Genomic DNA, 14,357 nt, shown 5'->3' on the forward strand with positions numbered 1-14,357 from the left:
GCCCTATTTCACGGCCATCGGGGCAGGTGTAATACAGTATGAAGGTGTAAATGCGGTGAAGTCAGTGAAGTGTGGATAATGAGGAACAGGTGACGATCGATGCGTTCAAAGTCACGTTGAAGGGGAGGAAAGCTCAGCACTGTTTCTGCTGCAGCACCATTCACACTCACTGCTTTCACACTGTTAGCACATCAGATTTGGACTGCGCACTGGAGACACCGGCTGAAAACAGGCTCAAAGGGAGGGTGAGGTCCATGGGGTAAAACCTCTCTAATGTGGATTTTAAAAGGTCTGTGTTCTGCGGAATTGACTTTTATCAACGCTGTGTTTTCCTTGTTATAATGAAACACATGACTGGAGTTTTCTTTCGTCTCATTCATGTATGTTTGCGTAATCCAGCAGATTTAGGTCAGTCTCCTTGTCTAGGATTCAGGACACTTCCACTAACTGATGTCATAAGGTGGTCCAGGAAGTTCCCTTCGCATATCATAATTTCAGTGTTCAAATTGCTTTCATTCAAAGTATGTCTGCCGAATATAGTTCAGTACATACTGTATTTTCCCGTCTATAAGTCTCACCTTTTTTCCATAGTTTTGGCCGAGGTGCGAATTATGCTTGTATTTATACTTATAACTTATACTCCGGAGCGACTTATATGTGATATTATTTGTTATTTTCACACTTGTAACCGCATTTCATACTCCAGCACAACTTATATGTTTTTTTTCTTCTCTATTATGCATTTTTTTGGCTGGTGCGACTTATACTGTATATATATAAATATATAAATACGGTAAATGTATGTTTAAAAGTGCTTTCCTTTCACTTCATGCTTTATTACTTTAGTACATGAAAGGATTGGGTACCTCCCCTTTAATATATAAAACACAAAAATACCACGTGTCATAACTGTATTACTCGTGTTCTTTTCATCTTAAAGGTGCTCTTTATAACTTCTCTAATGGTGGGTCTAGGGTCTACCACCTTGATAAAAAAGCTATATTCTGGTTTGCTCTAACCGTGTTGACATGAGAAGCAAGTTTATGGAACTCCAAAATAGTAAAGTTCACTTATTTTCAGAACACAATTATCAGATAAATCTCAATGTTGCCTGCAGAGGGCGACAGAGATCTATCCGCCCCAATCAACTACAACATGAGATATCAATGAAAAGGTGTTCAAAAGAATTAATGTTTTGTTTATTGTACTTATTAATAATAGAAACAAATCCATTGACTTCCTGTTCCTGCTGCCGTGGGATTTCAGTACAACAAGCAGCAGATTTGAATGTGTTTTTTATTGTGGAAAAATGTCCATGCAGTATTTTTTAACCTCATGTATGAGTCTGAATATGTTGATAATCACAAGAAAGAACAACAAAGTGGGGGGAGAAAGGGGGTAGGTGAAGAACTCTAAACACTCAAGTCTTTAATGATCACTCAAAGGTGCACAAATCAATCAAAATACAAAGTTGAGTAAGTTAACGATGAGGGACACAATTAAAACCTGGTTAAATGCTCAGTGTATTTGAAGAGATTTGTTGATATTTAAAAAGTCATCAGAGGCGTGTTTCAAAAGCCAAATATATTTTAATCAATCACACTATTATTCCACCCCTCTTTGGAAATCCACTTCAAATTTAAAAAAAGGAGATATCTGTTTTTACAATTGAACTCTTTTGAGTCTGGTGTAGAGGTGGGAAATAAAATGTGCTTGTAAATGTTGTTTTGGAGATTTTCAGTGGCTTATTAAGTATGATTAATGTATTTAAAAAAACAAAAGAAAACTAACAAACCAGAAAGGCCAGTATATCTGTACTTTTGGGTTGAATTTTACAGTCCACTCACATTTAGTGTGATACATAAACCTCAACAAAGACAATTACAGACATGGTTTAGTACATTTCTTATGGATTGCCACAACATCATCTGAATTATATCATTGGGATGATCAAAACATCTTGAAATATTTGGTTTCTGTCAATTTATCTCATCTCTTAACTTCTGTGTGTGGAAATATTGAATTGTTAAAATATACAACATATCTTTAATATACATGCGTTTGCGGTGACGTGATACAGCCGGGACTTCACCATAGCGGCCATTTTAAAAGGGGCACGCGATATATAAAAAGTAACACGACCGCATCCTTTTCTACGGCATAATGAGCTACGAATACTGTGATTCTTTAGACAATAACAAAAAACTAAGGTACACGACAAAGCTATCATTTCTTGGTCAGTCAACAGAGCGATGTCCTAACAGATTAAGCAGGTTTTTGGCATTTTGGCCTCATATTTCCTGGATTTCGTATGTAGTAGACGTGCTGTTGTGCCCCTTTCAAAATGGCGGACTCGCTTGCCACTGCACATGTTCCCGGATGTGCTAACGCATGTATATAACTAATAGTTCTTCAGCAGGGTTTGGTGAGGGTGCTGAGAGGTTGAAATGCTAACCACTCTGCTACAGTACCATCCGAGTGACTATAGGAGCTAAAAAGGGAAATTAGATGATCAAAAGTTGTGGCCTGACCCTAATTATCCACAACCCTTTCAGTCATCCTTATCATGGAGGTGCATCAGGATCTTTCATCCCGTGAGCTGAGCTTCTGCTGAGGACACGGTGGCCATCTTGAATCGGTCTGATCCCCCCGCCTGGTTTAGAGCGGCCTCTTATCTCCACCGCAGGGTCATAGCTCAGTCTTCTGCAGCTCCACCATTTCCAACTCAACCCCCTTCGCTCTCTCTCTCCGCTCTTTATTAAGTCCTTATCTGCCTTTAAGTGTTCCTTTGTTCGGCTGCTGTTTTATCTCTAAAGCCGCACTCATCTCCTGCTCTTCGTTAGCTCCTCGGTGTAACTTAAAAGACTTAACTGAATCTGCCATCAGACTAAGTGATTGCTTTATGTGCAGACTATGATGCAACACACCTATTGTAGCTTGATAGAATGGACATTGGTTTCTATAAATAAAGATTGTGGATTATTTTCTACACTAAAATACATTTACTGAATGAAATACTAACTTAGTAACTGCTTCCTCTTGTGCTTTCTCTTGTCAGTATTTTACAGGACTTCTGTGGATAGTTAAATGTTGTTCACTGCTGCCCCTTAGTGGTCGTAGCTTTGTAGTGCAAGTCTTTTCCCCCTGAATCCTGAGAAGAGCGTTTGGCAGAAATGTGCCTTCAAGTGGATGTTTACTGTATTACTTGTGTGGATTTTCTTCAAAAATTAAACTTTAAATAACAACACGACACGTAGCATTATTGAAAACTCTTTTTTTTGCTATTTTTCTGATCCTTGCTTTTTAGGCAAGGTTTCGTATTTTGCTCACAGTTTCTTCCTTTTACACCCCACACATTTAAACTGTGGAAAAACAGCTGCTTCTCTATCGGTCCTCGGTGATCACGGATAAACTACTTGATTTATAAAACCTTCACGAAAACCTACACAGGATTCAACACAGTCTACAATGCAACGCCTCCAGTTTTTAGCTTGCAGTCTTGTTGTTCCTCTTCTTTTTCTTTTTGGGCACTTGCTTCTTGGAAGATTCACTCTTTTCGGATGCTGGTTTAGAAGCAGTTTCTTCTCGAGGTTTCTCCATTACTTCAACAGTTTTTTCCTCTTTAACTGTGGCTTCAACTTTGACTTCTTTGACTTTGACCTCTTCAACTTTGACCTCTTCAACTTTGACCTCTTCAACTTTGACCTCTTCAACTTTAGGAGCTTCAGGTTTTGGTTCATCTACGACTTTTTGCTGCTTGTTATTTTCTTGAACAGAATCGGAAGTAGATGTAGTTTTCTCTTGAGTGACGTCTTGTCCAACCTTTGCATCTTCGTCAGGTTTTTCCATTTGTTCCATTTGTGTTGTTTCTTGTGGACGTTGCTCGACCTCTTGTTTGTTTATTGAGTTCTCCACTTTCTCCTCTTCCTTTGTGGTTGATGCTTCCACCACGACTTTAATCTCTTCTTGTTTTACATCACATTTAACTGCTACTGAATCTTTTTTGGTTTGAAACTGGACAAACGCAGACGAAATACTATCTTCTTCCAAGTCCAATTCGACCACATCTTCCACGGGATCATCGATATCAAACAGTGAAGCTGCAAAACGTTGAAGTTTCGCCTGCTCCTCTTTGAGTCGGTTCATGTCCTGGGTCAGTATTGGGTCTTTACTTTGCATTTCGTCGATATCCTCGTGGGTCAAAACAGACTCAGACTCAGGGGGAGGAAGGCCGAGCAGTTTGGAGGGGATGTTAGCGTTGGAATGGCGGACGTCTTTGATTTTGTCGTAGAGGATTTTGCGTTCGTCTTGAAGGGTGCGGCACAGTTTCTCCAACTTTTGGATCTTGAGGACAAACACGTCGTATTCTTTGCCCTTTTCTGTTCTCTGTAGTGAAAGAAGAATCAATGGATGAGAAACACACTTGAGCACTGTATTCAAACAATGCAGTGGAAGTGTTGAAAAAACTTCTTCATGGACACAAGCAGAAAAGTGGTGCTTACTAACTAACTACCATATTTTCTGCACTATAAGGCACACTTAAAAACCAGAGCGCCTTATAATCCAGTGCGCTTTATGTATGGATTAATTCTGGTTGTGCTTATTGACCTCGAAGCTATTTTGTGTGGTACACGTTTTGTTTCGCTCAATGCACCTTATGCGCCTTATTTATGAAAAATGATTGAAAATAGACGATTCATTGACAGTGCACCTAATAATCCAGTGCGCTCTATAGTGGGGAAACTGCTCTAACTTTCCCGGTGGAGGAGGGGCACCTGCTGGAACTTCTGATTCATACACTTGTTGCTTTATATCTGTTCGTTTCAGACATTTCAGACACGGAGTTCTTCCTGATTTGAAGGAAAATGATGCTACATACCAAGCTTGATACCTATTCTGGCACTACAGAACATGGCGGATTTCACGCTAACGGACGTTTTCTGATGTTCCATCCCGAGCTCTATAATGTTACTTCCTGGTTGGACATGAGCCGCAGATGTGACAGAGGAAGAGGTAATTCCATGACCGTAACCTAGCAACCATACTGTAAACAAGGGCCAGAATCCATATAAATTATACAATAGCTGCATCTACTGAATCGCAATAACTATCTTTTGAGTCCAGGCCAAACTCCTTCCTCTAATGACATGCTTGTTTCCTACCTCCTCGAGCATGTCTGTCAGGGCCTTGTTGCAGTTTTCAAATCTGGTCTTCCACAGATTGGACTCTTTCTCTATTTTCTTCATCTTGTCAGACATCTGTCAGGAAAAATACACATATCTAGTGAAGCAGCAGTTGTAAGAAAGCACCATAGTGTCCTTTTGTCTTTTTCCACATGAGGTCAACACAGCAAATGCCCTGTTTGTACTCTACTCACGGTGTCCATCTCTTTCTTGAAGCGTTGGAAGATTTCATTGCTTTTGGACAAAGTCGCTTGAAACTCGTCAAACTTCTGAGCGTACAGAGCAAGCTGTGGAGAAGAGACGCATTTTATCAGAAAAGGCTTGAATCTAAAAACGTAACTTTAATGTTGCATTGAAACAGCAGAGATGTTGCAACAGCTGCTCCTCAGACAAGGCCATGCATTTTAATAGGTTTTCTGAAGAGTCAGGCTTTCTTCCACACCTGCCACACTTGACATTTATCGGAGTAGGGTGAAGAAGTAGATTAAAAGAGAATATAGCCAAGAAAGTAGCCCATTTAGTCAGCAAGATGGTTAACTGTTAAGGTGTTGTGAGAAGATAAACAGGAAGTTTTGAGATGGATAGATACCAGAAGCTTGAGTTTAATAGGTGTTATTTAATGTCCTCATAAGCAAGAAAAAGCCACATAGATTCTTTCAAATGCCATTTTAAGAGCGTTAGATTTCAGTGGTGGAACGTGACAAATGAAAAAGTACTGTAGAAGAGTAATATCATTTTTAGATATCTGCCCTTTAATTTCAGATTGATTTGAGATACTTTCTACACTACTACATTCTTCAACAGGACTAAAAAGTGAAGAGTACTTTTATTTACTGTTTGAAACTGCCTGAAATGGCTGAGAGGTTGTTTTGAGCACGTTCATAGTTTGAGTGAATGTCCCAACGTTCAGCAATCAAAAGTAAACAAATAAAATAATCTACAAAAATGTATCCAGCTGTGTTTTTTCAACAAAAATCACTAACATTTTGTACCCAGATCACTTCTTTTGTTCTTTTGAGGGTTTCCTGGTTCTCAAAATCTATCTGAAATACTTTTACTAGAGTAGATTTAGCCACTTTTAGCATCTTTGCTCCTGTATGAATACTTTTACGTTACAAAACACACATATGACATTAAGTACTTCATCCACCACTGATAGACCAGTCCCTTTAAAATGAATGAATATGCGTGTGAGGATGACAACATGTGGGTCTCCTCTATAGAAACAGTACAGTACTTTACGGCTTGTACAGTCCAACTATATTTGCTATGCCCTACATAATAAATCTGTGTATACTCTACATTATAACTGCATGGTTGCTGTTTTCTTGACATATTCACCTGTGTTTGCATGACAGTCCCCTGCTCTCTGAGAGTTTGAGTTTGCAGTTTCCACTCTGCAGCCTGAACCAGTAACTACAGAAAAGACCACAGACACAGTCAACACAGAGACGCAGATTACCTTCTTCTTCATGGACAGCTCCTGCTCCTTCATAGTGAAGCATTTCTTTGTTTTGTCAATAGCCTCCCTAAGCAGCTAGTGACAGAGACATACACAGTCAATCTAGAGGCAAACAGAACACTGTACAACATGGACTTTTGTTGCAGTTGTAATAAAGGTGCTATAGAATCAATATTATTAAGAAAATCAATTAAACATGCACAGACTCATTGCCTAGTATATATATATATATATATATATATATATATATATATATATATATATATATATATATATTTAAAAAATATTATATGTGTGTTTGCTGATTGTTGTACAATTTGTCGTTTTATGTGTGAAATAATTATTCATACCCTGTGTAACTTGTATGTCCCCTGCCTGTCTCCAAGGGCAAAAATAGTCCTTAGTATATTAAATGTATTATTAATTATTATTATTAATCTATCTATGTATCTAGATTAGATAATTTAGATTCAGCTCTAAAAAAAAAAAAAAAAAAAGATATTCAAGCTTCAAAATTTTACTGTGGTCGTCATGGAAAACAACAACATTTTGTTTAGAGCTTCAAAGACTGCATTATTTCATGGCTTTCATTTGATTTGTGGTTGTTTTTAGCAGTTCCAAAATGTGATATTATCAATAGTTTAGGTTTGTTGCAGTATTTTGGAAGAATCAGGAGACAATTTTACCATTAGAAATTTTATAAAATGCACCTTTAAATATTTCTCATAAGTTGCTTTTTCACTCTCATATAAAGGCAACATATTAATCGTGATATATTCAAATACGTATGTACAAATGACAGTGTTCAGTCAAAAAGTCATCCTAAATGGTATTGTTTCTTATTGTATGATCTAAAACATATGTGGTCATGTAAAGGGACTCACATATTCCTTCTCTCTCTTGTGCTTCTCGTCGGCCTCTCCGAACAGGACGTTGGCCTGAGCCAGTCGGGCCTCGGTCAGTTTCAGCTGCAGGTCACGATGCTTGTTGATTTTCTCCAAACTCTGGACAAGACAAAACAATGCAATCTTTATTCATGAACACGCTACAATACAGCAACGTTATATTCTACACCGAGGCTGTGGGCTGACCTCCTCTCTGAGTTCACACTGGTTCATGAGGCCCTCCAGTTTCTCCGTCAGGTTGTTGTTTTCCGTGCACAGTTTGTCATTTCGGGTGTTGTGCTGTTCGATCTGGTTCTGGATTTCTGTCAGCATTTCCTGGAATTGGCTTGTCATTTCATTTCTCTTCTTCTCCTCTTCTCTGCAGCGCTCGATGGTTTCGTCCTGAAAATACCACATCAAATGAATAAATAGTAGGCAAACATCAGGTCTTACATTATGGTCAACAGACTCTTACCAGATCCGTACATTTCCTTATTGGTCTTTCTCTAGGCCTCTTGTCTGGCCCTTCTTAACTCTATATCAATATATTATATAGAGTTAAGAAGGGCCACAAACAATTAATTGATTCATTCAAAATGTTGGAATTGACATAGATTTCATCTTTTTTAAGCAATGGAACATTAATTTGAGGTCTGCATAACATAAAGATGTTCGTAATTTAAGTTATGATATCAGATGTTGTTTCACCCCTGCTCTAAGCGCCATTGCTTCTGTTTATAAAGCACCTTAATCTAGACTCTTCTGACCAGGGCTGGACTGAACCTTTTGGCCTGGCCCCCTACGGCCGTGGCTATCCAGAGATTTAGCAATGGAATTCAATTTTTTTACAGTTTAATATTTGTGTATATTAATTAACAAGATACTCTTTGAAAGGAAAAACAACTCCAGCTTTCACATGAACTGTCCCTCTTTGGTCACCAACAATCATTAAGCAATCTATGCATGTCATAAACATTTTCGATTTTTGCCAATTCCAGAACTGACTCACTGTTCTTTCCCCAGTGTCTTTTCACCACAAACTACTACTGCACTCACTCAATCTTGTACAATATTAAATTCAAGACAATTCCTAAAATATGGCTTTAATGGACCTTTCAGATGGTCGCTAATTGTAACTCTTCCTGACACTTGTCCATCGGCCTCACCCTGAGCACAGTGTACTCTTGCTGCAGCTCTCGGCACAACATCTCCAGTTTGCTCCGGGTGGTCAGGTTGTTCCTCTGCTCCGTCTGCAGCTGCTGCCTCTCGTCCAGCAGGCGACTGAATTTATGCTGGAGCAGACACAGTTTCTGCTCGTCCCTGCGACGGAGGGAGGCCTGAATACAGCAAATATACAGGCCAAGTCAGAGATTTGTGAAACGTGGCAGGACAGAATAAAAATCGGGACGCACCATTTCTCCATATTTCTTGACCAGCTCCTGCAGCTTCTCCTCGGGGGACGACAGCTGGCTCAAGCTCTGGCGGATAAGCGACAGGTCTGTGAGGACCAACAGAAAGACAACGATCAAGGGACTGTGAATATGTTCATAATCTCCTTTACATTGAAGTACAGTGTCATTTTGATTGTAAGGATGGATAGAGTAATGAAAAGGAACGTAAACATATTTTGACTCAAATAGAAGTCCAAAGTAGCGATCCAGGACATGACTCAAGTACGTGGGATATATCAGAAGGAGCAGTGCAAGAAAGACAAATGTTAAAATCATTTATATTGTCAACATACAACTTTGCTTACTATAGACTTAATCACAGTGGGACAAACAAGTAAGTGCAGGAGTAAAAGTATTGTGTCTGAAAAGTACACGTTCTTCAAAATAAATGGAACTAAGTACTCGTCTGTTCTGGGTTAATGGCAACAGAGCTGTTTGATTTTCAGCCCCAATCCACATCACAAGTTTGCTTTTATCTTAATATTTTAATCAAATAAGTCCTGCTGAGTTTCTAAGCAGGAGCCTCCACTTCAAGAGTCAAACCCACGACTTTCTGGAGTGCTAACTCTTTCTCTCTGCGTGTGTTTCCCCCACAATTCAATAGTTGTAAAAGTTGGAAGGATAGCAAACTTAAGTAAAAATGAGAGTCAATACTTAACTGTGAGAATGTAAGACAATGGATGCATAAATTAACCAGAAAAGGTAATTTTAGCACAACAGAAAGTTAGGGTTAGGGTTATAGCAGATACATTAGTGTTGTTGGAGCTGATGAAGTGTTTGAAATGATTCTACACCTGCTCTACACAAATCTTGCACAAGAATATGACAACAGTAATCTATCTGATATAGGACTTGATGTCAGACATTGGACACATTCATTACACTTTTGCCAGAACACGTTTCGGTCATCGCTTCTAATTCTGTTTCATTCGAGCAACTGTCGGGTAAATGAAACTTTGATGTCACCAATTGTGATGGGCTGAAGCAGGTTTAACTGTTACTATTATCTCAATGGGAAACACCTCCTCAGCTGTTGCATCTATTCAACAAGATCTGTCCTGAGCTGGACACAAACCACTGCCAACAAAAGGACAATTCTCTTGCCGAATCAGTTCAAGGCTTTTGTTAAATACTCAATCTTGGTCTGACCTGTTTCTACTGTGACGCTGTGGTCCTCTTCCTCGCTCCTTTTGTCCACGTCTGGCTCAGCCCATGTCTGAGGAATCAAACAGGGCAGTTGAGAGAGGAATTCACATTCTAGTCAGTAACTACTGATATAGAACACAAAAAATAATGAAAACATGCATTAGATACCACTATGTATTGAATGGGTCGTGCTGTGTGTTCAATGGATCAAATGCATTCAATCAAAAGCCCCATTCACACACAATTATCAGTAAATTGTCATGTCCAGATTGCCAGAACACTCTGACCCCCATGGACATGTTTCAGTCTCAGAACATTGCCATTGTTTGTTCTGTTCACATCTGATATTTGTCTATCTGTATTCTATCACTATAGTAATGTGTTGCATCATTCAAACTGAAGGAAAATTGAACCTAACTGCATAGCATAACCTGGAAAACCCGTCTCCTAACGAAACAAGCACTGGTACAGGCAATTTTCTGCCTTTATTCCCTGTTTAAGTCCTGTCGATTTCCTTTGTAAATTTTCAGATACAAATTTAGGAAATTCAGTTCTTGCTTCATCCACACTTGTCACTAGCAAAACGCCAGGTAACTTCCCACGGGGAGCATGTGTGAGGAGGGCTAAAGGAAGACCTGTTGTTCGAGGACGCTGGGGCTTTTGCTGTAGCTGCTCACGATCTCGTCCAGTCGTCTCCTGAACTCGTCCATGGGGCTGTAGGAGGCGCAGGCTGCAGTCTCCTCTTTCTCCTCCAGAGAGCGCTCTGTGACGTCTGGAGGAAGCATCACCTCAGCTGCCTTCACTGAAGTCTCCATAGTCTGGGTTAAAAAAGCACGCAAAAAACACCTCACAGTCATTCAAACATGGACATGAACAATCAAGGACATATTTTTTGTAATGCATTTAGATACACTATGTATATCCATGGATATGCATTTATATGTATGTCCATGGATTTCAGCTTTGTGTTATAATATGATGCAATGTTTGAGATATTCTGAGATATGCTTCTTCTGATACACAAGGGTTATTTAATTCATATTACTGTTTGCTCTTTAAAGGATTGCATCATTTGATCTACTGTGCCCAAATCTTTGAATCAATAAAGTTTCTACACAACCTGTCATACCTGACATTAGATGAAGGAAGTCATTATCTGCTCTCTGCACGGAAAAAACTGCATGTTTTGAAGCGTGCAGGAAGCATGGCCTAAACCACACACTAACCACAAACTTATCATTGAATCATGTTATAATAACTACACCTGAATTTGCTTTAAAAGTTTGTTTAATAAGGTTTATTTTTAATCAACTGTTTGTTCACTATAAATAAAGCCTTTGTATAGTGACTAGTAGTAGTGACTACATATGTGACCAGCTGCTGTGTGAATGTCCTTAGTATAATTTATTGTCATGGTTTAAATGGGGACATCTTATTGGCAGGTGCTTTGGCTTTAGTGTTAAGCTATAGATACATAAATTAAACTGCAAGCCAACATAATGTAAATAACTTCAGCATTAGAGATGCACAAGGAGATGTTATTGCTTTGCTGAGTGTGCTCTACAGTGTGGCATTAAACTCATCCTGGAGACAAGCAAGTGACACCACATGTAAGATCTGTGGAGAGGCGCAGTCAGAATGCATGCTCCTTTAAGACAATAAAAACACATAATATAATAAATTCGAGAGGGATAGGTCGAAAATTCCGACCTGTGGAAAATTCCAGGCAAAGCAATAACATTACTGTGAAGACAAGCTAGTGGTGGACACACAAAAGAGAAAAACTTTGTTGTATTGTCAATACAACTACATTAAGATATTTCACTGACTGTATATATACAGAACTTGTTCTGTCTTTAAGTTAGTAATTGTCTATGTTTTTTGTTCATTTAGAGTTTCCCATTAACAACGCTTCCTGGTTTCTAATCTCAAAGTAAAATGTGAGACAAATATTATCATATGAAACAAATTAACAATCCAAATAACAGAAAACTTAAGTGTAAATTCAATAATGAATCATTATGGCAAAACACACGGAAAGCAGTCATAGAACATTTAGCATAATTACATTTTAAAACAGTGATATTTTTTTTAAACATAGTGATTTTCGATTAGCCTAATGTTTCTCCGGCAGCACATTCAGTGAGAAATGGCTCAGTGCGTCAGTTCTTGGTTTTCCCCGAATCTCCTCAGTTATAATTACCCTGAGAAAGCCGCCTGGCAGCCCTCACCCACAGCTGCCACACGGGGCTATTCTGGGAGCCCCATATAAGGCCAGGCTGGAAATCACCCCCCCTCATGTCAGTACTGTACACCTGATAGTGTCAAAATAAGACCCCTGCTGATGTGATAAGGAAACCCCAGAAAGACCAGTTAAACCCCACCCACTGACCCCGGACCTCAAACAGGATCAACATAAACAAGAGTAAAACTATGTTCAACAGCTGATAAAACAATCCACTGGTCTGATAATGCCAAACAATTTTACTTATACAACTATTTAATTAAAGATCATTTAGTTTATTAATTATTCATTCTACAATTGGTTTGGTCATTTGTTGATCCAATGCAAATATTTTGACTTTTTAAACTTGACGCCGCGCCAAATCCTTTATATCGCAAACACCACATTTCAAACCCGTTAACCACATTTTCTCCAGCGCGTTTTGCCGTGACTAAGGGGGCACACTTAGAAGTGTCAGTTCTACCAATGCAAAACACGCTAAATCTACTGTTACTCCTGCCCCCCCCCCCCCCCCCCCTCCCGTGGTGCATTTTGGGTAAACCCGGAAGAAAAAATATTTTGAAATTGAAATTGTATTTATATTTCGTCCGCCTGTTCATTATTTAATTCAAAAATCTGTAAACCAAGTAATAAAATAACTGCGGCCTAATAAACAATAAATATTTGGACTATGAGTAAATCTACATAACATAAAACATTTAGCAGAAAAAAATTATAAATCATTACCATATTTGCTTTTGTGTGCTGGATCAAAGCTACTCTATGACTTCCCTAAAAAGCTGTAAATACTGTGATGAAAGTCCAGCATTGGGAAACGGTATCAAGGTGAGAAGCCAGATTCAGTAACCAACGTCAATGTCTTAACAATACAATATTACAGGAGCATGTAGTCATGAATCAGATAACACAAATTTACAAGTTGTAATGGTCTCCTAAACCTGTTTAAAGCTCTAATGTTGTTACGTGACATGGCAGAATATTAATAGAAAGACCATTGAGCAACGGTGGCCATTTTCTCACCAATTGCTTCACACATCATGATCATAATCAACTGAAAATTGGCCAAATTGATAGAAATTAGGGTTTTCACGACAGTTTGTGCTAGTACAATGGCTATAGAGGTTTTCATGTTAGTTTGTGCCGTGTTAAAGAGACTTACCGTTTCAGAGGAGATCCGAGAACTGACAGAGGGACAGGGACAAAATGAGGGAGGGTCCCGTCGACAGCTGAGCCCCAAAATAACTCTGAGCTATTGGGACACAGGAAAACTCACAAGACAAGGGATAGATAGGACATATATATATATATATATATATATATATATATATATATATATATATATATATATATATATATATATATATATATATATATATATAGTTGCTTGAGGAGTCATTATACACAATCATAATTATTGAACTTGAACACAATATAACTTAAATAGAACCATGTATCTAGATCATATTGCCTAACTTCAAATGAAAAAAGAACGGGGGGAAATAGTTGGAAGCGTTTATTCAAAATGCCATATGTCTATTTCAGGTGAATATAGAGTTTAAATTGAAGATTTGGCCACAAAAAACGAGAACACTATATTATTGTTGTTTTCACCCATGTTGGTCCACTGTGTGGAGCGGCCTCAGTGCACACTCGATGTAGCTCTGCTGACTTCACTTTTGATTCGGTCATGTTCAAATGCACTGCTCCCCATTCTCCCCAAACCCCCCACCATGAGCCAGGGGTGGACTGGGGGAAAAGGAGGCAGAGCATCCCTAACACTTACACCTGGGAGTGCAATCCATTGCAGTGGGGTCTTGGGGACAACAAAACAGAAAAAAGGTGTAATTCCATGTACTTTGGTGGGTTTTATGGGAGATTTAATTTATAGATCCATTTGGCCATAGTTGTATGATATCCTTCTATATAATGTCAGCTTTACTCAATAGGTTCAAGTCAAATATTGGTTTGTATAGATTTGACTATTCA

The 14,357-nt window shown here is 38.7% G+C and overlaps 1 protein-coding gene across 2 annotated transcripts; it reads right to left on the reverse strand.

Annotated features, from left to right (window-relative positions):
* Window positions 1–3,257: 3,257 nt before the first annotated feature.
* txlnba (taxilin beta a) lies at window positions 3,258–13,638 on the reverse strand. 2 transcript variants are annotated; one of them, XM_072440579.1, is made up of 11 exons: window positions 13,531–13,638; window positions 10,762–10,944; window positions 10,130–10,196; window positions 8,942–9,027; window positions 8,696–8,866; window positions 7,737–7,931; window positions 7,530–7,649; window positions 6,525–6,599; window positions 5,378–5,470; window positions 5,163–5,258; window positions 3,258–4,386 (listed from the first exon to the last, which is right to left on the reverse strand). In XM_072440579.1, the coding sequence occupies exons 2-11, from the start codon at window positions 10,939–10,941 to the stop codon at window positions 3,487–3,489; spliced, it is 1,983 nt and encodes a 660-aa protein (XP_072296680.1). In that variant the 5' UTR covers window positions 10,942–10,944; window positions 13,531–13,638; the 3' UTR covers window positions 3,258–3,486. The 2 variants fall into 2 exon arrangements, with proteins under 2 accessions (XP_072296680.1, XP_072296671.1); XM_072440570.1 differs by lacking the exon at window positions 6,525–6,599 and adding an exon at window positions 6,646–6,720.
* Window positions 13,639–14,357: the final 719 nt, after the last annotated feature.

Source organism: Eucyclogobius newberryi, unplaced genomic scaffold, assembly GCF_026437365.1.
Source record: "Eucyclogobius newberryi isolate DKJ021-1_F unplaced genomic scaffold, fEucNew1.0.hap1 SCAF_1, whole genome shotgun sequence".
Classification (NCBI taxonomy): domain Eukaryota; kingdom Metazoa; phylum Chordata; class Actinopteri; order Gobiiformes; family Gobiidae; genus Eucyclogobius; species Eucyclogobius newberryi.

What these genes read in the sequence shown, in the direction of transcription:
- txlnba (XM_072440579.1), bottom strand. Translation starts at nt 10,941, where the DNA reads ATGGAGACTTCAGTGAAGGCAGCTGAGGTGATGCTTCCTCCAGACGTC. An exon ending in CCAGCGTCCTCGAACAACAG is followed by an intron (nt 10,197 to 10,761) that starts GTCTTCCTTTAG and finishes TTGATTCCTCAG; the next exon opens with ACATGGGCTGAGCCAGACGT. An exon ending in ACAAGAGAGAGAAGGAATAT is followed by an intron (nt 6,600 to 7,529) that starts GTGAGTCCCTTT and finishes TCTTTTCTGTAG; the next exon opens with TTACTGGTTCAGGCTGCAGA.